General features: G+C 45.1%; 1 protein-coding gene and 1 long non-coding RNA gene across 3 annotated transcripts in view; one reads left to right on the top strand and one right to left on the bottom strand.

The window, feature by feature from the left end:
• The window catches only part of SLC16A2 (solute carrier family 16 member 2), a 99067-nt gene extending 91968 nt beyond the window's left edge, over window positions 1-7099 (bottom strand). Inside the window, exon 1 of one of the 2 annotated variants that reach the window (XM_001504975.5) lies at window positions 5881-7099. In XM_001504975.5, coding sequence (XP_001505025.3) covers window positions 5881-6529 — 649 coding nt within the window. In that variant the 5' untranslated portion in view covers window positions 6530-7099. The remainder of the gene's footprint in view (window positions 1-5880) is intronic. The other variant, XM_014728983.3, reaches the window with a different exon arrangement.
• A 195-nt stretch (window positions 7100-7294) lies between these two features.
• Window positions 7295-25484, top strand: part of LOC138921869 (uncharacterized) — a 106660-nt gene continuing 88470 nt past the window's right edge. The window contains exons 1-2 of the long non-coding RNA XR_011434817.1: window positions 7295-8479; window positions 11394-11552. This is a non-coding gene — a long non-coding RNA (uncharacterized lncRNA). The remainder of the gene's footprint in view (window positions 8480-11393; window positions 11553-25484) is intronic.

Below are 25484 nucleotides of genomic sequence, written 5' to 3'. Positions count from 1 at the left end.
TAGGTGCCAAATGACTCCATGTTAGTAACCACAGCACCCACTTTCAAGGCAGGTGATTAAATGCCCCTCGGCTTAGTCCTCTGTCACCCCTAAAATGGGAGAGGGTTAGAGCGTCCTAAATCCCCTTCCCAGTAGCCTTTGAGTACTGAAAAGGATCCAGGATAAGCAAAGGGTAGAGGCAGAAACAAACTTGCAACAAATGTTTCCAAGCCTCACCGTTAGGGAGTTGCAAAGGGGTCCAAGCCAAGAGGTACAAACCCAGGCTGCCCATATTCTCTCCATCACTCTCACCTAACAAGTTTCCCAGTCCGGGTCCTTTGCGCTAGTCCCCCATAACCCCTACAGAAGCCTCTGTTAGGTTAAACCTGATTCTATAACAGATGGGAAAAGACTTTTTTCGGATAGAATATCCATAAATCCATGGCTTGAGGTGTATGGGGTGTGTGTGTGTGTGTTTTATGAATAAAGCCTTTTCTCTAAGGTTTGCTCATTAAATCCCAGGTGAGACAGTTCCTTCAAGACAGGCAATCCCACTCCATCTTTCGCACAATCTAAAAAGAGTAAATGATTTCTTTCTTTTCAAAATGCAACAAAACAAAAAGATGCTGGTAGGAAAAGGAGCACACCCTCCTGGGAAACTGGTCCGCTCAAGACGTTGAGATGGCATCCTTTACAGATTTCTGCAAATGTTGATGGTCCAGCTGCTTGTCTGGAGAAAATACTTCCAGTGACAAGCAGTATAAATTCAGGGAAAAGGAGAGAGAGTTCTCTGCCTGCTACCTCAGTAGCCACACTCAGCTAAGCCCTGAGTGAAGCTGAAGTTGACCAGGGATTGCGGATACCCAATAGGGCTTTCTCTAGGATCACAAGCAGCAGCCTTCCCTTTCCCCCCACAATGGGACCCAGGCAGCAGCCTTGAGCCAGCTATAAAGATGCTCTTTCTGAAGTCCCCTGAAGGAAAACACTGTATTGCATTACGTTTTACTCTTTTATCCTGAAGTAACAGCAAACCAAGGTCACACTAACCATGCATTTCTGAGAAATGAGAATGAGCTATGGGAAATTAAGTTTCAGGAGAGGGGTCCAAACTGAAGCTTAAAGGAATCCTTGAAGTTTAACGCTTTTTAAGAACAGGCTCAAATGCTGGGAAACAGCAGCATACAGACCCACTCTGCTAGCCTGCAGCAGGCTAAATTGAGGGAATTCTCTTGGAGGCCCATTTCTATGCTGAGCAGGGCATTCTGAGAGAAGCAGCTGTACATTCAGAGTTGCCTTTACATACTGAGTAAAAAGGAGTGGGTCTTTTCACTCACATCGGTATATATGAGCAGCCCCATAGTCTAAATACACATGACATGGGAAAATGATATCTATATGGCTTTTCATTACTTTCCCAATCTCCCCCCAATCTGTCCACACCCTCCTTCAGGCAGATTAACAAATTTCCATTTGTCTGAATAAGTCAAAATTTATGCCAGGTGAATAGTGAAGAATAAAATATCATATAATTCTAGAAAGATAGAATGGCCATCTATCTATGGAGCTAGAAAGTCCACCTAGTCACACCCTTTCATTTTACAGATAGGTAAATTGAGGTACAGAGAGGTAAAGTGCCTGCTCAAAGTCACAGAGAAAGTCAGGGGCACAAGTTTTCTAAGTCCTAGCCACTGCCTAGCTAGTATTATTGAGATCACCAGCCCCTTGGGGGCCAGATTTAGACTTAGAATGAGCATTTGAGGGCACTGGACAGTGAGCCAGGGATCCGGCCTCAACCAGCTACTCCAGCTCAAACAAGCATCCTTCTGGTTGTCCTCCAAATACCCCAACCTCTCCTCTTCATTCCTTCCTATATGAGTCAAGGTCTCAGTTTGGGACCCAGTTTTGTTGCAGAAGAGGCAGAGGAGTGACTTGAAAGATGCCTGGCCAATGGCCCTGTGGTCCAAAGCTCCATAGCAGGCTCTGAACCAACTTAATCTAGCTTCTCTGGACAGTAGGCAAAAGCCTGCAGTCAAAGGCAGGACATTGGCAGATTTGCTCAAAAGATAACTGGTTCCCAAAGTCAGCGATTTAGTGGTCAGCCCAGTGAGATACTGAACCAAACAATGAAAGCCCCTAAGATGAGGCAGAGAAAGCCTTATCTGCCCCTGACCCCACCCATCCTTGGGACTCTTTGTTTGTCCAGAGGCTGAGGGTACCATTTTTTCCATGCCTAGAAAATTCTGTCTCCATCAGAGTGGCACATGAGCCTGAACTATCTTGTGCCCAGTCATAAACCTTCCTGACCACTGCCCCTTTCCTTGGGTGGTGACAGCCCTAGCCCCACTCCCTCCATTTGGGAGCCTACAAGGGCCATGCTTATAAACTGCCCAATAAAAGATGCCTCCATGATATTTTATGGTTCAGTGCTAGACTGGCAGTCAAGGTGGAAAGTGCAGGGTAGTGGGTTTACTCTGGAGCACATTCAAAAAGACATAAGCTTGGAGCCAATGTTAACCACTCTGGCTTCTTCCGCCGTGTCCCCTGAACTCCCAATCCCAACCCTATACCAGCTCCAACTCACTAGGGTTCCAATAATGAGCTGGGGCCTGGAAGCAATGACACCTTGCTCCTCTTTCCTTCAAAAGGCTCCCTTCTCATCCCAGGAAGCCATGCTATACTTTCCACCAAATTGCCTGGTTGCCCCTGTCCAGTCTGTTGCTTGGTCTGGGTTGGGGGACTCCCAAATTTCCTACGAGTTTTGCAAAAATATTTTTCTCCTGAACTTATCTTTTTTTCTCTAAATCAGACTTTGGTCACTTGCCCCCATCTCAGGAACCTTTTGCCTGCCAGTCCTTCCAGGCCTAAGACCCAGAGAAAGTTGGCTTCCCTTTCAAAACGGGTAAAGACAAAGGACAAGATATACTGCTAGGGCCACCACAGAGCTGTACACATCACAGAGTCCATAAAGACTTTACATTGCATGCTCTAGAATGGCCTGAATTGTACTTCCCTTCTTCTCTCCACGGCTTTTTCCAATGTCCAGAGACCCCTCTAATGTGGACTTAGCCCTCAAAGATTAAAACAGCCTTTTTCTGGGGCTCTCTCACGACAGTCCCAACCATCTGCAGAACCTTAGACCCATTAAGCCAATCAGTGCAGCTTTAGGGCTGTGAAGATATTAGGCCTAGCCAAAGAGAATTTGGGTTGTGTGGTGCCTCCAAAGATTAGATTCACAGATTTTCAGACATAGAAGTCATGCCATATTTTAGTAGAAATGGACAATGCACCACATTAATAAAAATGGACAATGCACCAACCTCCTTGACTATGAAGGTGTATGTTCCCTGTTCCCCAGAATGGCTATTGGGCAAATACTGGCTGATAAAGGTTTTAGCAAGCTTCTACTAGTTTCTTTTGTCCCTTTGAGACACCAGCGCTGCAGCACAGGTCTGGGAACTTTGGGGTAAATTACAGAAAGTGTGTGGAGGCAGAGAAACATTTGGAATCTCAGGATCTGAATGGTTGCTTGGGAATGCTGGGGGGCTCAAGAAAGGTAGTGCTGAGAATGAGATTTTCTAGGAGTTCAGGAATGTGGTGGGTGTTCCTGAATTTTTCCAAATAAAAACTGAGGTGTTCCTGAGAGCCTCCAGTATCAAATATAACTTTCATGAATTCAAGATGCACCACAGCAAAGACACAAGTCAAAGTATTCTGAGACCCTGGGGACATACCAAATTCCTTTCTGTCCCTTCCTGACCTATACTCATCATAATTTAAACCATTAACGCCAGCCCCTCAATGGACTTAATCCTTGTCAGAGTACAAATCAGCCACACCTCTGCACAGCCCACCATACCCCCCTTCCCAGCTGCACTGTGAGGTCTTGACCGGAAAGTCCCAGCCAGCCCTCCCTCTGAGTCCCCTATGATCACCTACTTTGAAGTTTGTTCCCCAGCAGTGAACCTCTTCCTGGTAAAATAGTGGTTTTTCCAAGTTTTATTACACACCCTTAAGGCCCCAGCTCTAGGCCTGCTTACACCACACAAATGCCAGGGCCTAGCTTCAGCCCATCCTCCACTACCCCCCTTGAAGTTTCGCCCAGACTTTGCCACTGGCCTGAAAGGCCAACAGCCTGCCTTCAACCACAGGGCAAAGCTCAACAGGTGCCCTGCGAGGTAACCTAGGCAACAGCCAGAGGCTTTACCCTGGCTGCCTACCCAAGAGCCCCTGAATTGCATGAGAGCAGGGAAAAGGTAGTCCCAGGGGTATGTGTGGCAATGACCTTCCCCCCAAAAGTTGTTCCACACAGTCCAGGGACCACCTTCACTCAGGTGTCAATGTGGCCCGGGCAGTCCTGAGACAGCCACTGATGCACACTCGAACTTTAAAGTGGGGCCCGCACATTTCGGCGCCAATGGGTCACAAGGTCAGAGGCACCAAGAGCCCCAAAACCCCTTCTTCAAAGGCAGCCCAGCGAAGCTTCAAACTAAAAAAAAAAAAAAAAAGAGTCCTTGGTTGAAAGAGGTAGGAGAGGCTCTCCAAGGGTCTAGGGAATCCACAGGTGGACGCCCCAGAATTCCAGATTTCTATGTTCACCGAATAATCCCCAGACCCCTCAGAGAACAGCAGAAGTACGTGCTAGGGGTGGCGAGAGGAGGGAACCCTTCAGCCCCAGGGCAACACTCTGAAAAGCCACGTATTCTGAGCCGCGAACTTAAGGCAGGTCGCGAGTGGAGCTGTCCTGAGGAGCCACAAGAGGGAGTGAGCCTCGAGGGAGAACGCATCCCAAGTCCCTTGGCTCCCTCCCGAGACTCCTCATCAGAACTGCTGAGGGGCTTCGCCGGTGGCTTGCTGAGAAAGCGGAATGGCTCCTCTGACTCTCCAAGCCCATGGGCGGGCTCACTGCGAGGAGCGCGCGAGCCTGCGGTCCTGCGGCTGCGGGCCTGGAGAGCCAGGGCTGTGTCCCCCAGCCCTGCTCTTCTCAGGGAAAAAGACCAAGTCAGCCCTACACGAAAGCGGGAAGGGTGGAGGCCAGCATTCCGGCCAAGGCCGAACTATGCACCCCGCAGATAGCGGAGACGCGCGGGGGGCCAGGGTGGGCATGGCTGAGGTTGGAGGCGGCGCGGAGTAAGCTGCAAGGCCCAGCCTGTCAGCTGCCTCACGCCTCTCCGACAGGAGCCCCCCTCCCTGCCTGCTTTGGGGTTCAACTCAGAGGGTACGGAGATCCACTCGCTCCCTAAGAGTGGCAGAGAGCTGCCGGGCCCGGCTGGGCCGTAACCACGGCGGGCAAAGAGACGCGCCCACAACCATACTCGCACTCCCTCATTCCTTTCCTCTCTCTCCTGCGGACACACACGCCTGCCATGTGTTTGACTCTTCGCTCAGACTCACCAGGATTCCTAAAGTCTTTCTAACAGAAAACCCCTCTGCTCCCCGCACAGCAACAGGGGCTCCTGCGGAGATCTGCAGTACGGTGTTTCTCTCAAAGCCTTCCCAGCCTCCCAACTCTCTTCTCTCTCCATGACTTCGCCCCCGCCTCCAAACAAAAACAAAAACACAAACATTCTTCAAATATATCCGCCCCATACACAAGGTCAGAGTACTTTAAACAAACCCAAAAGGTGCGTCTGGATTTGCCCCAGGGCAAAAAAGTTCATTCCTTGCCTGTGATCAATGAATGTCCCAGGTCCTACCCCCGGGACGTCTCTCGCCTAATCTCCACAGCCAAGGCTGCTCAGAGCCCCGCAACCCGCGCCTTACCAGCGCCATGGGCAAGGAGCAAGGGGAAGGAGCTGGAGTGGCGCGCTGGAGGGGCGCCTGGACCAGGAGATATGGAGTCAGCGGCAGCGGGAGCGGACATCCTTGCCTAGAATGCCAGGTGGGGCGCACTGGGCCACTCACCTGCTTGGAACTCCACTTGGCGATTTTTCTCTCTTTCCTCCTGCAGCAGCATGGAGTAGAGGATCCCGAAGGAGTTCTGGATGCCGAAGATGGAGCCGTTGCACCAGGTGGCAGCGAAGACCACCATCCAGCCAAAGCCACCTTCGGGAGGCTGGAAGCTGCGCGCCGTGCCGCAGGTCTCCACGGTGGGCGTGGGCTCGTGTTCATGCTCCGGCTCGGGCTCAAACTCCAGCTCCGGCAGGGGTGCAGGGTCCGGTAGGGGCTGGGGCTCCGGCTGGGGCTCTGGCTGGGGCTCGGGTGGGGGCACTGGCACGGGCTCGGGCTCTGGCTCCGGCTCTGGCTCGGGGTTACCCACCCGCTCCTGCTGTTCCTGGTCTGCCTCCCACCAGGGCCCCTTAGCTTCCTCGCTCGCCGGGCTTTGCAGCGCCATCGCGGTCGGGGGACTGTGGCTGCTCGGGCCGGAGGAGCCGCTGTGTGGCTGGTACTTGTTTCTGCTGCTGCTGCTGCTGCTGCTGCTGCTCCAAGCGCTACTGCCGCCGCTGCCTCCTCCTCCCGGCTCTGCGCCCCAGCTGGCCAGCTTGTCCCGCGACAGACGGTCCCTCGAGCCCTCTCCCTCTCCTCCCCCGTCCACCCCACCTCCTCTCCCCATGTCATCTCTCTCCTCCCCCTCCTCCTCCACTCCCCCCCCACTTCTTCCTCCCTCAACAGGCGGCCGCTACAGCCTCCCTCTTCTCCCCAGCCCTTCCTCCTCCTCATACTCGCCTACCTACTCTAGCCGTCGCTGCCTCCCTCAACTCCCTTTTCAAACTACTGAATCCTGTCCTCCTTGTCCAGATGCCCAGTAGAAGGGGAGTTAAAATGCAAAAACGAGAGCACAAACTATCCTTTTCCCCTGCCCTCTCCTCTCCGCAAGCTCCAAACGAGTATTGATCAACCCAGAATACTCAGGGAAGACCCAGCCTGCGCTTTGCTTTCACTCCCCCCTGCCTCACAAGCAGCCTGGAACTTGCGGCCCCGGGGACCCCAGGATGAGAGCTGGCCAGTGAGAGACCCCACCCTACCCTTCATTGGGAGTCCCTATGTCCCGCCTTGGGCTGGAAGGGGACGACCTGGAGGGGACAGCCCAGACTTCGGACACAGAGTGGGCACAATCTTTTCGAGTACTGGGGCTCAGTGCCCCACAGCCTACGCACAACGCCCCCTCAGTATCTCCCCTCCCCCGCCCCCTTCCCCTTCCCGGCAAATCCCTGGCGGGGCGCGGAGGGGAGGAGGCGGCCCGGCAGCGAGTCCCGCCCCTCCGGGCAGTCAATCAGGGCTTTGTTTGCGCCAACCTGGAGCCCAGAGGAGCCGTAGAGGGCCGGGTCTGGGCCGGGGGCCGGGCCAGGAAGAGGGAGGGAGGCGCAGTGGCACCGGAGGGGGCCGGGCCCAGGCGGGGTGGGAGCCGGAGCTCAGCTAAGGCTCCTCCCGGCTCTCTGTCCCGCATTGGGGGACTAGGAGTCGGGGCCAGGTCGAGTCGCCAGTTTGGTCAAGGGCCGCCGGGCCCCGGACATCCCGGCTGGGTTGGTCCCTCGGGACTCGGCCGCCGCTTTTCAGGCGCTCAGGACTGGGCCGAGCCGCTGGCGGAGGGAGGTCTTCCCGGCACCCACTGCCCTTTTCCGCCCACCTCCGGCATAGAGACATTGGAGTCCCGCTGAATGTCCCAGACTAAGGCCCCAGCCCCGCGAGGGTAAGGGAGAGTTTGTTCCCCAGAGAGCGTGCGGGTCCTGGGGGGCGGGAGAGGTGATCTGCCCTGCGGGCGGCCCGGCTCCCAGCCAGAGTGAGCAGCTGTACCCAGCCCTCGGGGTCGGCCCGGCGATCCCGGGAAGCTCTGCCTCCCCTAAGGGCCCGCGCGTCTAATGCACTAATCATGAGGTCGCGGTGTGGTTACCAAGCTACTCCGCTCCCCACGAGCTGGCAGGCAAGCGCCAAGCCCTTTCTACGCAGCATCTCATTAACCTTCTTGCTGAGTGAAAAGACTGAATGGCCGGTGAAAATGCAGCTCAGGGCTGCGCCAGATGCCCACAAACATAGAGTCATTAAGTACTTGAGGGCGGGCTGAGCTGGGCGGTAGGATAGATGTATCTCGAGGAGTTTGCCGTGCCAGGGGAGGAATCGGCCAAATTCACAAATCAGTCAACAGAGCAGGCATTGCTCAAGCGAACAGAGCACTGTCCCTTATTGCTCTGAGCTAAATATTATTATCACCTGCTTTTACCAAGCAGGAAACCTGAGGCTCAACGAAGTCAAGGCGTTTATTAGCCTAAGGTCATGGGACAAGTCAAGTACAAGCTGGAATTCAAGGCAGGTCTCCATACAGCAAAGCCTCTTGCTCCCTGAGCTTCACCGCAAGACTCTAGGGCCAGGAGCTCCTGGGGAGAGGGACAGAGGAGGGAAGGCAGGATCTGGCTGAGCTATCACAAGTAGGCTTCTGAAGGAGGTGATGGCCTTGAATGTTGAGAAGGATTCTAACAGGCTGGGGGTGGGGGGTCCGGGGGAGGGATGTCCCTGCCTGAGAGGGACAAAACACAGAAGCATGGGACGACTCTACTCATAGAAAGAGGTAAGTGAAAAGCTAATCAGGCCGAAACTTAATATGTATGCTGTCTCTCCCAGGGAACATTTGCATTTTAATAAAAATCCACAATGCTTCAGCCAAGAAAAGTGACAAATCATGGATATTATGGGCACTGGGGCTAAAGATTTGCTTTTTAGTCAGGGGTCTCACCATCCCCATGACCAACTGTTGCCCCAGGGGAGCATTAGCCTTGGTTTCCATTTGCAGGGAACCTGATTAAGGTCCTGAAAAGGATTATTTCCAACCCCAGAACTAGGGATAGTCCCTGGAGTCTTGCACCCCATCTCAGACTCCTGCTGTCTAAATTCTATTTTCCTCACTAAATGGATTTTTAGATCGCTGGAGTGGGGGTAAGGGTAGGTGATGACACCCACTGAGAATCTCCTGTGAACCTAGCGCTATGCTAGTCCTTTACATGCATGATCTCATATAATCTTCATAACAAGCCCATAAGGTTGGGATGATTTGTCCTTGTCTTATAAGGTGAGGAAACAGGCTCTAAGAGGTTAAGTCAGTTGTTTGAGTTTACAAAGCCATTAAAATTTAGAACAGTGCAATTTGTTCCTTTGTGTGAGCTTCAAAGTATGTGCCTCACTCAGGAGACAGGATTGCATAACCACCATCCCACCATTCTAGCAATACATGTAGTACCTACCATTTTCCCCCTCTTTAGAAGGTACTTTATAATGGCGAGAGCACTGGCATCAGGAGACCTGGATTCTAATCTTGAATCTACTGTTGCATAGTTGTGTGATCCTAAGCAAGTTGTTTTCCCTTTCTGAGCTGCAGTTTCTTTATCTGCAAAATGGAGTTAATACCTACTTCACAGACTTATTAAATGAGACGTTTACGCTTTATTTTGTATATACAAGGGAGCCACGGATGATTTTTGAGTAGGAGACTAACATCAGATCTGCATTTTAGAAAGAAAACTTTGGCAGCAGTGTAGAAAGTTACTATGGCTTGGAAAGATAAGAGGCAAGGGAAAAAAAAGCAATGAAGCAAGTGAAAAAAATTGTTGATGATGTGAAATAGGGCTTGACTATGGGGATGAAGACAAGGGGATGGCTCTGTGATGGAACCATTCTTATGGTGAAGTTGATAGATTTGGGTAGTGGGGGAAAAAGATGCAAAAATGATGGTGACATTTCTTGCTTGAGTGAAGATAAGGCTGGTGAGAGGGTTAATGGAGATTGAGAATTAGGAGCCAAATCGGGTCTGAGGTACCTGTGGCTTCCTGTTTCTTCTCCTTCCACACAATTCTGTTAGTTACAGCTCTCAAATACAATTTAATCATGACACTTCTCTGGTTTAAACACTTTCAATGATTCTCCATTTGATCCTTCAGCTTAAATTCCTCAGCCAGGCATAAAAAGTCCTTTATGGTTTGGGATGAGCCTCATTCATTCAGCATGTATTTACTAAGACCCTTTACATGCCAGGCTCTTTACTAAATACCAAGGACACAAAAAGACATGGTGCCTGTTTCTCAGGTGCTCATATTCAATCTGTCTAGTACCTCTCTCATTTTCTCCCCTCCCTTTTCTCCCATTCTTACCAGGCTCCAGACACACTGGATTACCCACCATTTCATAACTTATGGGCATCTGTTGGTCTCTCAGCCCTCATCGCCCATTCTCCTCACAATTCTCCAGTTGAGATTTTATGCCTTTACTGAAATCTCCAGAGTGGATTCAACAAAGCAGATAGCGGGGTTAGTCTTGAAGTGGAGAGGCATGCCTCTTGCTTTTGTCATATCATTCAGTCATTCATTTCACAAATAGTTATTAAGCAATTATTGTGTGCCGGTCACAATGTCAGGCACTGGGGACGAACATACAATGGTCCTTGTCCTCATGAAATTTACATTCTAGTGGAAAATACTAATAATTACAACTACCATTTATTGAATTGGACTCCATTCGACTTGGTGAAGACATTTTGAGATTGAGAAAAAGAGAAGGGAAGGATGTAAAGGATGAGAGAATGTTGAGAGTGAGGTGTAGAAAAAGGGCTAGGATCTGGAGACGAATGAAATTTTCTCTACAGATTTCTAAATCAGATTTGGTCAACAAACATCATCGATAGCAGCAAATCTTTAGAGAGCACCTACCATGTATAGATTTGTTCAGCTTGGCTCATGCTCATGACAAATAAGTGAGGTGTGGCCCCTGTAAGCCCTTTAAATTATTTTACTTGTCTGACTGTGGATCTAGGGAAACCCCAGTGAAGGTCTCTGGTTTATACTGCAAGAAAGAATGTGCTTTCCTTCTGTCCCTGACAGAAATACGCCCATAAATAAATAAATATTTATGCCCTTGATTACTCATACTAGTTGGTAAAGCAGAGCAGTGGATCCCTATCCTGGTTGCACATCAGAATCACCTAAAGAATTTTGTAAAAGTACTGACTCCTGGGTCCCACTCCACATTTGCTGAATAAGAATATCGGGGGTGGAAGCCAGGAATATATAGTTATAACAAGCCTCCTAGTAACACTGATCCACTGCCAGGTTTTGAAACCACTAGACCAAAACAATAATAACCCAAAATTGGGATCTCAAAGCCAAGTATAATTTGTCTAAAATTTCTCCCAAAACTTTGGGGACCAACATAAGGATGTCAATTTTTAATGTTGCCACTTGAGGACATGTATCATCACTATCATATTGTTAATTAAATTGTATTTTAACACCGAAATATAGAAAATGTAGAAAGGACATGGTCTTTTACTGAGGAAAGTGTTTCTCAAGAAAGGTCAGTTGGCACTAATTTTTCTCATGTGTCAGCAGACTGATGAAAATGTCACAGGCTGTCATGGTTCTGCAGATTAGTGCTTGGGACTCACTGGACCAGATGACCACTGAAAGCCCTTCTGTCCCCGATGTTCTCTATTTTAGGCCAAGCGTACTTCCTTGCTTGGGGCCTCTCCCATTCTCCAGTAGCGTTTTCTGGCTAGAGTGGAACTCAGTGGGTCATTCGCATCATTCCGCTGCCCTGTGCCTAAATCATCCTAACTGCTTGAGAATGGATGATGTATTGAGAGCTTTCTCAAGAAGGTGAGTTCATAATCTTTCCCTCCTTCAGTCACTTTTCTTTATTCATTTCTATGAGGGTAACTTAAGAGTTCTGATGACACAGCATTGCCTTGGATCCAAGAGTTAAGTGGGATTGATTGTGAAAGGGAGCCAGGATGTTCTTGTAGTGGCAAAAGAAGTCCAAAGGCAGAGAAGACAGGTTTTCTTGACCATAATCAGGAAAGAGTCCTGATGGGAACCCATATTACTGGGAAACTAATTTGAATGTTGACACCTGATGGTCAAAGTGGAGGCATGGAAGGGAAAAGATACTGTACGTAGCCTGATTTCGGCTTGAGCCAGCAGGCTATTCATAATAATAGGTGCATTAAAAGCAAATCAATTGGCCATATGCATGGAGCCTGCTTCCTGAATGCTAAGGAAGCAATTCTGCTCAATAGTTGGTCTATTATTAGAGCAGGCATAACGGGGAAAAGATGACAGAAGCAGCAGGAGCATTATAGAAAAGAATAAGATAGGAAATACTTAACCCTCTGAGGGCTAGCACAGAACAGTAATGCTTGAAGTGAGAGAAACGGTGAAATGAATTGGTTTCTTGATCATATCCAAGGGAGAAATGGAGTGGTTTTTATAGGCCTTTTATTAATTTATTCTTTTCTTTAATTCATTTATTGAGAGCCTACTATGTGCTAAACATTGTGCTAGACCTTGGCTAAAAAAATTCCCTATCCTGAGAAGTGGAACTGTTATAAGGCTGGAACAGAGGTGTCTCAAGTGTATGGTTACAATGGAGTGCAAGGATGGGCCTTGCCCTTGTTCCACCTCGGTTTCCTCTCGTAGACTGTGACCTCCTTGAACAGAGAGTGAGCATTACCTCTTTTTGTATCCTGAGCATTTAACACAATACCTGAGACAAAGAAGGTGCTCTAAATGTATAAATAAATAAATTTAGCTACTTGATGTAACAAAGCCCATAAACAATAGAGATGAGGCTCATCCTTCACGTTTGTTGTGCAGATTGCAGATAAAATATGGAAAGCACCTAGCATAGCACCTAGCATGTAAGTAGGTACTCAATAAATGTTAGCATGTAGTAAGTGTTTAATAAATGTTAACAGCAAGATAGTTTGAAGATTGCTTTCATTGGAAAAAGAAGAAAACAACCTGGTATGTTCTTTGGCATTTGTTCAATTACCAAATCTAGAACACAGAAGGTCAGAGCTGGAAGGGACATTCCACAAAGTCAAATCTCCCCATTTTACAGATGGAAAAACTGAAGCCTAAAGAGGGAAGGATTTCATTAAGATGACATCTAAATTATCTAAGCTTTTCTTTCTAATTACCTCAAATCCTTGTAGAAGGCAATATGATGTACATATATACATATAAGGTAGGGGCATCATTTTACAATTGACACAGAGAAAGATTAATCATTTTCTCAAGGACCTATGATTCACAGTGTGGCAGTCTGGCTCCAGAATCTATGATTTTAACCACTACACTTTTCTATCATAGCACTTATAAAATTATCTTAAATTTGCTCATTTAACATGTCTCCTCACTAGAACCCAAGCTCCTTGAGGGCAGGAATAGTGTCTGACTTCCACTGTGGATAGATATTCATTCACTTAACAAATATTTATTGAGCAACTGTTATACACTGGGACTTGCTAGCCCTGAAGAGCAGGCTGTATCTTTGAAGCCACATTATCTAGCTCTGTGGTGCTGTTGGTGTTCATTTCCATTTTTTAAAATCTCCTTCCCTTTATTAGTGTCTTGTTGAACATTTCAGCTTAATCTCATCTGTTCTATGGGGCATACGGTTCTGCCCATTCTTGGGTCAGACTGTTAAAGGAGAATAATCACTGAGAAACTTTGGGGGTAAAGTGAAGTGTCAGAGACATGATGAGATCTGGGAGTTCCTCACCACATGGAGAGGATTCTTTCAGTAAAGGCTTTGGGGTATTACATTTGGTAGGTTTTTTGTTTTGTTTTGTTCAATTTAGGAAGTGCTCTAGGTGTATAATATCCTTTGCCTGCCCCTCTCATTTTGCCTTCTAAGAATTCGTGGTTTGGCTGAAAAGGTAAGTCATATACATCCAGAAAGATAACTGCCCTAGCACCAGGTCAGTAGTAGAGACACTAACTGCCAAAAAGACTACAGGAGGGCAAGGTGAGGGAGACTTGGGGTTGGGGTGGGGTGGGGTTCAGGGTAGCAGAGGGAATGATAGGAGTAGATGTTGTGTGCCTGCATTCTCAGACATTGCCTGTTCCACCTCTTTGAGGGTGACTTCTCAGACTCCAAGACAGCCACAGACCTAGGGCCTTTAGGAACCCCAAGGCCCTTGCACAGGAAGTTTCTAGAGAGTAGGAGACAGAAGGACGAAACAATGATGGGAGGCTTAGGACCAGAATCACGTATCAGCAGCTGAGTTAGAGGAGAGTGACTGATATACTCTGGCCCAGGGGCCAAGTTTCAAGTCCAACTTGCTGACCCTGCAGATAAAGAAAGCCAGCTAAAGGGCAGGAAGAAATCGTTCAAATGGAGCAGGGGCAAGGGTGCAAGAGGCAGGGGCAAGGGAGTTGAGTGGAGAGGAAGGACAAAGAAGAGGCATTTTATCTTTCTCCTTCAGTACATATTTACAGAGTTCCTTCTGTGCCTGATTAAATTCAGTTTTCCCAGGGCCTCTTTTTGGATGGAGGAGAGGACAAAGGAGGACTGTATTTTGTTAAAACTTTCTGAGACCTGGAGATGTTAACCCACTTGCCCAAGGTCATGCTATGAGTGGGACCCAAACCCTTGTCTCTTGGTTCCTAACCATGGGACATTTCTCCATGCCACACTACATCCTATTATGTCATTCAACTGCCTAAAAACTGAGATAATTCCTTACTGCCTAAGGGGTAAAATCCAAACTCCTGAGATACCACATTGGGCCCCTCATTATCGGGGCCCTGTTCAACTCTCCAGTTGGTTCCTGGGCCACTTCCTACAACGAGATTTAAGGCACATCAGCATAGAGCTCTTCTCTACCTCACCACCCCCAAATGCCCTTGTCTCCTTTTTCTCAACTTACCCCTCCCCCAAAATTGAAAGAATTTTACCATGAACACCTGTATACCCACCACTGGATTCTACCATTAACATCTTACTATATTTGCTTTATCAATATCTGTCCATCTATCCAACTCTCCATTGATCTATCAATCCATTTTAATTTTTAATCATGTCAAAGTAAATTGAAGGCATCAGTACACATCTCTCCCCCAGTGCTTCTGCATGTATGTTATTAACTAGAGTTCAGTGTTTGTGCAGGTTCTTTTTTCTTTTGAGGTAAAATTTACGTGCAGTGAAACACATCAATCTTAAGGGGACATTTGCTGAGTTTTGACAAGTGCATATACCTCTATAACCCAAACCCCTAGAAACTACCTTCGTGGTCCTTCCCAGGTAATCCCTCCCCCACCTCATCCTCAAGAGAACCACCATGGATTAGTTGTGTCTTTTCTAGAGATTCATATAAATGGGATAATGGCATGATACACTATGTAGCCTTTTGAGTAGGGCATCTTTCACAGCATAATGCTTTTGAGATTCAGCCATGCTATGCTGGGTAGTATTCCAGTATATTTGTGTTGTATTTACCAGTTGATGGGCATCTGGGTTGTTTCTACTTTGGGGCTATTATGAGTAAAGCTGCTATGAACGTTTGTATACAAATGCTGCTATGAACATGTCTTTTCTTGCACATATGTACGCATTTCTGTTAGATGTATACTTAGGAAGTGGAACCACTAGGTCATAAGGCATGCATATCCTTACATTTTAGTAGATGCTGCCAAACAGTCTTCTGAAGTGATTATTTCAATGTGCACTCTCACTAGTGGTTGCTCCACATCCTTGACAACGGTTGGTGCTGTATATCTTTTTTATTTAATTTATTCTGGTGTAAATGACATTGTGGTTTTAATTTCATTTCCCTGATTAAAAAGGTCAAGTACCTTTTCATATGTTTATTGAACATTTATTTATCCTTTTGGAACTATCATCCTTTTATTTGTGACCAATCTGGTGAGTAATTTATCTCCATTTTTACTTAGTAAAAATCTATTCTATCTTCAAAGTCCTCAAATGTTACCTCTTTGATGAAGCTTTCTTCATATCCTAGGCCATATAAATGTTTCCTCAGAATTCTCATAGCACTTTGCCCTCAATTATAATAGTTCACTTTTATTGGGCATCTATTTTCACCCAATACTGGGTTAAACTATTTCTTAGAGCAACTCCGGCTTTGTGTCTTGGGGTCTATCTCTTTGTAATTACTTCCCTTACTAGTCTAGGATCTCTTCAAGGACAGAAAATCCACTTTGTTTAATTCCGTACACCCTCCTCCATTCACTATTCCCACACTTACAGAGTGACAAGCACATAGTAGGCACTCAATAAACATTTGTTGGATTAAATACTTGTTGAATACATGACATATATTACTTTGGATCTGCACAGGGCCTCAGCAAATGGTTAATATTGTTGAATTAATGCTGAAAGATTTTGTAAGGGAAGGATTAAATCAAGTCACTTAAAGCTGTTCCATAACTCTGAGGCTCAAAACTAGACCTTGGTTTCAGTTTTCTAGGCTGGAGCGACAGGGGCTATTTTTCTTAGGTCCCTGCCATGCTTGTAGAATGTCAGCTCCATGAGAGCAGAGATCTTCAGTATCTAGAAGAGTGCCTAACACATAGTACATGTTTAATAATTGGTTGTCAAGTGAATGATGAGAAAATCAACAGTGACCCAAGCCTCCACCCTCTATCCTCATCTTGCCCTGATATTTGAAATGCTATATTCGTGGCTGCTTCCTTCAAGTTATGCGCTTTCAATATACCAGTCCCCAAAGAGAAGTGACTCCTTCACCTTTGACATGTGCATTGTGATTGGCTATTCACAAAGCAATTTTATGTCCAATATCTCCTGTGATCTGTACAGCAATTTTCTGAGGTGGTCAGGCTAGGGATTATCATGCCCATTTTGCAAAGGGGAAATTGAGGCTCAGAGGGGTGAAATTATTTTGTTCCAAGTTACTCAACTAGTAAGTGAAAAAGCCAAGACTTGAACCCAGGTTTTCTTATCTCCATCCAGAAATTTTTCCACCACAAATGAATCTATCAGATTGGTGAGGATGGGGGAACTTGAGGGCCCTGGGGATGTAAATGGAGTGAGAAGAAACCAGAGAGAAAGTTATAAACAGAGAGAAAGGTCCTGAAGGGAGAGGTGGAGAGAGACAGTTGAAGATGAACCTGGTGCTGTGACTATTCTATCCCTCTCCCTACTCATTGCCTCAGGAGCCCCAGTTTTAGCAGGGGGGCCAAGCCTGGTACCCACATCAATGGAGCTCCCTTAGGGTGAAAACGTCCCTTGGGGCTGGCCCGGTGGCGCAGTGGTTAAGTCCGCACATTCCACTTCGGCGGCCCGGGGTTCTCTGGTTCGGATCCCGGGTGCGGACATGGCACCGCTTGGCAAGCCATGCTGTGGCAGCCATCCCAAATATAAAGTAGAGGAAGATGGGCACTGACGTTAGCTCAGGGCCAGTCTTCCTCAGCAAAAAGAGGAGGATTGGCAGCAGATGTTAGCTCAGGGCTGATCTTCCTCAAAAAAAAAAAAAAAAAATCACTTCCCTGGCTGGGAGGAGTCCAACCCATGGGGTACTTGTGAAAGAAACAATACTTCAGGCCCTCTTCCTATTAGAAGATCTAGTTTTAAGGGCTTTGAGATTTGGGGGAAGGGGGTATTGGGGGGGAGTAGAGATGGTGATAAAAGTAGCCCTCTGGGCCCTGCCAGCCAATCAGCAACAAAATCCCTATGACTCTATTTCTGGGGAAGCGCCACATCTGTGAAGGGGGTGGGGGTGAATCCCCAGCTTCTCATCCAACTAGGGAAAGCCAAATAGAGCTAACGGAATCAGATGATACTAATCAGTTACAGACCCATTTCCAACACTTCCTTTATGAAGTGCTGAACAAGTCTGGGCAGGGGAGGAGGTTGGGAAGAGCCACAGCCCAGAGCTCAGTACTCTTGGAGTTGAGTTTCTGGCCACATTCCATTTGTCCATTCCCATTTGGAGGGTGGGTTCTGTGTTTGCATATGAGATGTAGGAGCAGGGGAAAGGAAAGGACGTTGGTGACAAATGTCAGTGGTAAAAAAAAAAAAGTAAAGGATTCCATGGTCATGGCCTTTATCTGACAGTGTGTTGCAAACTCCAGACTTTGAAGAGTATTTAACACCTATCAGTCCCCATGGTTAAGAGAATAGGAAATTGAGACTTTGGACTAGGGCTGCTGAACTTGTGTAGGACAGAGCTTGTGCCACTCTTCTCCTCCGCACTCCTATCAAGCCTTCCTCTGTGCTCTTGTAGCACACTGTAGCTCCCCATGCCAGCACTCTAATCAGCTGTTTACTGAACTGTTTCACCCGCAGGAATGTGAGCTCCTTTCTGTATTCTCAGGCACATAATAGGTGCCCTATAATTTTATGTTGCATGTATGAGCAAATAAGACCCGGCTTTGGAAGATGGGACCTCACCAGTACTTGGCTAAGAGAGACATGGGAAATCATTATACACCACACTTGCATTGGCCCTCCTGAGCCACAGCTTCTGTACCAGTCCCAATTCAGTAAGCAAATAGCTGTTTTCTTCTCCATCCCTTTCTTCCTTCTTTCCTTTCTTCCTATACAAGAGTCTGGATGGTGGAGAGGCTTCCTAATTCCCTTGGAGTCTGGTACAGTGAAAAGAACAAAGGATTCAGAGTCAGTAGACTTGGGTTTAAGTTCCAGCTCTGCCTGTCGCCGAGTGACCTTGGGTGAGTCTTTTATCCTTTCTGGGTCTCTTAGGGTCTTTATCTGACAATAGAATAAACTAGGACCAGTACTTTCCCAACTGTGCTATTTGGTGCCATCGGGTGTCATTTCCCAAAGTGTAATATAAGGACATGAGACAATTTTAGGTGTTACCAGAAACAAATTTCAATAGCTGTGGATGTATTTTAACATGAATCAGAAGAAACATGCCTAGGACATTAAATCTATGATAATACATAGGATGAGGCTGAATTTATTTAAGAAAAAAAGTAAGTCAATTTAAAGAAAAATATTAAATAAATATTAGCACATTGGCTGGTGGATGTAGTAAAAATGATATAGATGCTCTGGGTAGGACTGAAAGTTGGACAACACTGCTCTAGAATTCTGAGGCGTCTCTTCAGGCCAGGGTTGAGTCCAGGGCCTCCCACTGTCAACCATCACCACTACCCTTTATCCAAAGGAGTCGCACCTTTAATTTGAAGAAAGAAAAAACACAAAAAAACAAAAACAGAAAAAAACCCAAACCCTGGCCCAGGTAATCTCCAAGGGTCTCCCAGTGCTGACATTCTAAGACTCTAAATCACAACAGCCAGACTTGGATATTCTCCTGGCCTGAGGGGTAACTTGAAGTCTATGTCTATTCAGGTGATTTGAAAAGCTTCCCACTTTCCTGTGGTGCACTTTAGGCTCCAAGGCAAAGTTATGGGAAGAAATTTGGAACCCGCCATTGAGAGGTAGCCTTGAAGGGGGCAGGAATAGTCTCCAAAGTTCAGCTGCCCTCTGGTGGCCATAGGTATAAACATGTATAGATAGAGAGTTCCTTTTGGTCTGGATTGGCATCCATTCAGAGCACCCAGTTCCAAAGCACAGTGGTTCTCAACAAGCCTCAGAGACTCCAGGGGGCTGGAGTGGGGATGAACCTGAGAAGTCTTTATAGCTCTGGCCTTTACCAGGCTATATATCTTCTTCAGCCCAAGAGCAGAATGGTAGAAAAAGGCTCAGTAAATCCTGGGCCTACAAAATCTGTGGGATACAGCAAAAGCGGTTCTACGAGGGAAGTTTATAGTAATTCAGGCCTACCTCAACAAAGAAGAAAAATCCCAAATACACAATCTAAAAGTGCACCTAAAGGTACTGGAAAAAGAACAACAAACAAAGCCCAAAATCAGCAGAAGGAAGGAAATAATAAAAATCAGAGCAGAAATAAATCAAATAGAGACTAAAAAACAATAGATAAAATTAATGAAACCAAGAGCTGGTTCTTCGAAAAGATAAAAAGAAATTGACAAACCCTTAGCTAGACTCACCAAGAAAAAAAGAGAGAAGGCTCAAATAAATAAAATCATAAATGAAAGAGGAGAGATTACAACGGACACCTCAGAAATACAAAAGATAATAAGAGAATACTATGAAAAGCTATATGCCAACAAATTGCATAATCTAGAGGAAATGGATAAATTCTTAGAAACATACAACCTTCCAAAACTGGACCAAGAAGATATAGAAAATTTGAATAGACTGATCACCAGTAAGGAGATCGAAACAGCAATTAAAAACCTCCCAAAAAATAAAAGTCCAGGACCAGATGGCTTCCCTGGTGAATTCTACCAAATATTCAAAGAAGACTTAACACCTATCCTTCTCAAACTCTTCCAAAAAATTGAAGAGGAGCAGAGGCTTCCTAACTCCTTCTACGAAGCAAACATTATCCTGATACCAAAACCAGACAAGGACAACACAAAAAAAGAAAATTACAGGCCAATATAACTGATGAACATAGATGCAAAAATCCTCAACAAAATTCTAGCAAATTGAATACAACAATACATTAAAAAGATTATACATCATGATCAAGTGGGTTTCATTCCGGGGATGCAGGGATGGTTCAACATCCGCAAATCTATCAACGTGATACACCACATCAACAAAATGAAGAATAAAAATCACATGATCATCTCAATAGATGCAGAGAAAGCATTTGACAAGATACAGCATCCATTTATGATAAAAACTCTAAATAAAATGGGTATAGAAGGAAAATACCTCAACATAATAAAGGCCATATATGACAAACCCACAGCAAATATCATTCTCAATGGAGAAAAACTGAAAGCTATCCCTCTAAGAACAGGAACCAGACAAGGATGCCCACTGTCACCACTCTTGTTTAACATGGTATTGGAAGTCCTAGCCAGAGCAATCAGGCAAGAAAAAGAAATAAAAGGGATCCACATTGGAAAAGAAGGGAAACTGTCACTCTTTGCAGATGACATGATTTTATATCTAGAAAACCCTAAAGAGTCCACTAAAAAACTTATAGAAATAATAAAGGAATACAGTCAAGTTGCGGGATACAAAATCAATGTACAAAAATCGGTTGTGTTTCTATACACTAACAATGAAGTAAGCAGAAAGAGAAATTAAGAATACAATCCCATTTACAATTGCAACAAAAAGAATGAAATACCTAGGAATAAACTTAACCAAAGAGGTGAAAGATCTGTACACCGAAAACTATAAAACATTGTTGAAAGAAATCGAAGAAGACACAAAGAAATGGAAAGATATTCCATGCTCTTGGATTGGAAGAATTAACATTGTTAAAATGTCCATACTTCCTAAAGCAATCAGTAGATTCAACGCAATCCCTATCAAAGTTCAAACAACATTTTTTACAGAAGTAGAACAAAGAATCCTAAAATTTATATGGAACAACAAAAGACCCCGAATAGCCAAAGGATTCCTGAGAAAAAAGAACAAAGCTGGAGGTATCACACTCCCTGATTTCAAATTATACTACAAAGCCATAGTAACCAAAACAGCATGGTACTGGCACAAAAACAGACACACAGAACAATGGAACAAAATTGAGAGCCCAGAAGTAAACCCACACGTTTATGGACAGCTAATATTCGACAAGGGAGCCAAGAGCATACGATGGAGAAAGGAGAGTCTCTTCAATAAATGATGTTGGGAAAACTGGACAGCCACATGCAAAAGAATGAAGGTAGACCATTCCCTTACGCCATGCACAAAAATCAACTCAAAATGGATTAAAGACTTGAATGTAAGACCCGAAACCATGAGACTTCTAGAAGAAAACATAGGCAGTAGGTGCTATGACATTGGTCTGACCAGCATATTTTCGAGTCCCATGTCTGACCGGGCAAGGGAAACAAAAGCAAAAATGAACAAATGGGACTACATCAAGCTAAAAAGTTTCTGCACAGCAAAGGAAACCATCAACAAAACGAAAAGTCAACCTAACAATTGGGAGAAGATATTTACAAACCACATATCAGATAAGGGGTTAATATCCAAAATATACAAAGAACTCATACAGCTCAACAACAAAAAAAAACCCAACAGTCCAATTAGAAAATGGGTAAAAGATCTGAACAGAGATTTCTCCAAAGAAGATATACATATGGCCAACAGGCATATGAAAAGATGCTCAACATCATTAGCTATCAGGGAAATGCAAATCAAAACTACAATGAGGTATCACCTCACTCCGGTCAGAATGGCTATAATTAACAAGACAGGAAACAACAAATGTTGGAGAGGGTGTGGAGAGAAGGGAACCCTTGTTCACTGCTGGTGGCAGTGCAAACTGATGCAGCCACTATGGAAAGCAGTTTGGAGTATCCTCAGAAAATTAAGGATAGATCTACCATATGATCCAGCTATTTCACTGCTGGGTATTTATCCAAAGGACTTGAAAACACAAAGGCATAAAGATACTTGCACCACTATGTTCATTGCGGCATTATACACAATAGCCAAGATGTGGAAGCAACCTAGGTGCCCATCAAGGGACGAATGGATAAAGAAAATGTGGTATTTATACACGATGGACTACTACTCAGCCATAAGAAATGACAAAATCCGGCCATTTGTGACAACATGGATGGACCTTGAGGGTATTATGCTGAGTGAAATAAGTCAGAGGGAGAAAGGCAAATACCATATGATCTCACTCATAAGTAGAAGATAAAAATGACCCAAAAAACCCCATAGCATTGGAGATTGGACTGGTGGTTACCGTTGGGGAAGGGGGGAGGGGGGAGGGCAAAAGGGGTGACTAGGGTCACATGTGAGGGGATGCACTATAATTAGTGTTCGGGTGGTGAACATGATGTAATGTATACAGAATTCGAAATATGATGTACATCCGAAAAAAATAAAAATTCACACACAAAAAAATCCTGGGCCTAACCCAAAATTCAGACCAGTCTGCTTGACGCTCAGGTCCCTCTCAAGAAGGGACTGTTGGTGGTTGACCAAGCTCATCTTCCCATCCTGTCATATAGTCCCAGAAGGAGCTTCCCAATCAAAGAATCACTTGCTACTTCAGCAGCTCCAAAAGGGGCTTGAGAAGGTTTTAACACTTTGCCCCAAAATTTCCATGATTTCTTACACATCCATGATACTGACAACTGTTTTTTTCTCAAATTTATGCAATGTGCTTTGAAAATACAGTGTGAAGAAAAGTTATCTAGTCCCCTCATCCAACCAGTCCCTTCTGCCACCCTTGAAAACTACCTATTTGGAAATTCTGGAGCCACTTCAGCCCTTAGGCTGCATGTAGTGCTCATAACTGTTTCTTTTGGTGAGTATAGTGTTTTAAAAATTAGTATCAGTCACTGAAAATGATGGAATAGGGAACTCCAGGCATACAACCCTCCTGTAAAGAAATTTGAGAGTCAGCTTTGGAAAAACTCTGGAATCTAGTCAAAAATGTGCAACAACAAGGGGACTTACAATGCCAAGATTTGGTGAAGAAAGATGTTGCTTTGTAGTAAGAGAGTACTATAGCGTTTTAAATCATTCACATACCATCCCCCACACCCCAGATCAGCAACAGCTGTGAGGACAGTAGCTAGCACAACTGGTACAAGTTGCTAGTGCTAGAGGGAGCAATACAGGCCTTACTCTTAAAGAATCCTGTTATAGGTCTCAACCTGCCTGGAGGCTCCCTCCAGAACTGGCACAAATGTTTCTCCTTGTTTTGCTTGACTCAGAGTGTTCACAAGGCTCAGGTGGCTTCCAGGGAGGCCAAAAGCCTCTAAAGACATAGGTATTGGCCACAGGAGCCTGGGGCAAGGGACAACACTTGAGATAAGCAATAGACAGACTTAGAAGCCTGGGAAGGGAGAGGCTGGGCAGGAGATATGTGTGGGAATAAGGGCTTTTAAAAGCTTCTCTGTATACTGAGGAATCAAGAAACCCATGTGCATAACAAGGGCAGAACACATGCTTGAAAAGGCCTGAAAATACCCTAAGCTTTTGCCTGTGGCTGGTCTTCAGATTTGACACATGTAGGAAGTGAAAGCTAAGGCAGAGTTGTAAAGGACCTAGTTAAGCACTGAAGGAGTGCTCCATCACAGAATTAACAGAGATTAAAAGAGTATTTTTTCTTTCTTGTTTTTCTTCTTTTTTGCATTTCTTGGCTCCAGTCATTTAAGGTAACTCCGTCAAAACACCAGGTGACCATTAAGCTAACAGAACACAGACTTCAGTAACCACACACAACAAAGAATACAGACTTCATAAAGATAGTTTAGAAAAGTCACTAAATAAGCAAACAACAACCCATAATAGGCAGCAGAAACAAACCCTGGGGAGGAAGGAGAATCTGGTCTCCAAAGTTGTCACATTATAATATTCAAAATGTCTAATTTTCAATAAAAAAATATGAGACATGCAAAGAAAGAAAATATGGTCCATTCACAGGAAAAAAAGAAACTGATAGAAATTGTCCATAAAGAAACCCAGGCATTGGACTTTCTAGACAAGGACTTTAAATCTATAGTCTTAATATGCTCAAAGAGATAAAGGGAACCATAAGCAAAGAACTGAAGGAAAACAGGAGAATGATGTCTAAACAAACAGAAAATATCAATAAAGAGAGAGAGAAATTATAAAAAGGAACCAAATAGAAATTTCAGAGCTAAAAAGTACAATCATTGAGATTAAAAAAATTCACTAGAGGGGTTCAACAGCAGATTTAAGCAGGCAGAAGAAAGGATTAGTGAACTTGATGATAGGTCAGTTGAGATTATTTAGTCTGGGGAGTATAAAGAGAGAAGAATGAAGAAAAATGAATAGAGCCAAAGAAACCTGTGGGATAACATCAAAAGTACTAATATGCATATAATGGGATTCCCAGAAGGAGAAGAGAGAGAAAGGAGACAGAATATTTTTTTTCCTGCTTTTTTCTCCCCAAATCCCTCCAGTACATAGTTGTATATTTTAGTTGTGGGTCCTTCTAGTTATGGCATATGGGATGCCCCCTCAACATGGACTAATGAACAGTGCCATGTCCGCACCCAGGATCCGAACCCTGGGCTGCTGAAGTGCAGCATGTGAACTTAACCACTTGGCCACAGGGCTGGCCCCAAGACAGAATATTTTTAAAAATAATGACCATAAACTTCCTAAATTTGAAGAAAGACATGAATCTATATATTCAAGAAGCTCAACTAACTCCAAATATGATAAACTTAAAGAAATCCACACTTAGACATATTATATTCAAAGTATCCAAAGCCAAAATAAATAAATAAATGAAAAGGCAGCAAGAGAAAAGTGACTGAACATGTATAGGGATCCTCAATAAGATTACCAGCCAATTTCTCACCAGAAACCATGGAGGCCGGAAGGCAGTGAGATGACATATTTTAAGTGCTGAAAGAAAAAAAAACTTTCAACCAAGAATTCTGTATCCAGCAAAACTAACATTTAAAAATTAAGGAAAGACTTCCACTTTCTGGTATAGCATGTAAGGGGCTTGGAAATCATCACTCCATTCTAACAAGTAAAAAGCTGAACAAATTAAAAATCAACAACTCTTCATAGATCCATCATAGAATTGAGGGTACAGGGCAAACTGATGCCCCCCAAATTGGAAATAGGCAGATACAGAGAATTACGTTTACCAGAACAGAAACCCAAAGCAGAAACTTCCATGGGAAGCAGTACTGGGGTAGGAAAACCTAAACTGTAATTGATGAATTTCTGGAGGCTCAGTGTGGAAAAGTTTGAGAGTTAAAAACTCCAGGGGACCTAATCATAGAGGTGCCCCAAGACTT

Source organism: Equus caballus, chromosome X (genome assembly GCF_041296265.1).
Source record: "Equus caballus isolate H_3958 breed thoroughbred chromosome X, TB-T2T, whole genome shotgun sequence".
Classification (NCBI taxonomy): domain Eukaryota; kingdom Metazoa; phylum Chordata; class Mammalia; order Perissodactyla; family Equidae; genus Equus; species Equus caballus.
This window is presented reverse-complemented; position numbering and strand designations above follow the sequence as displayed.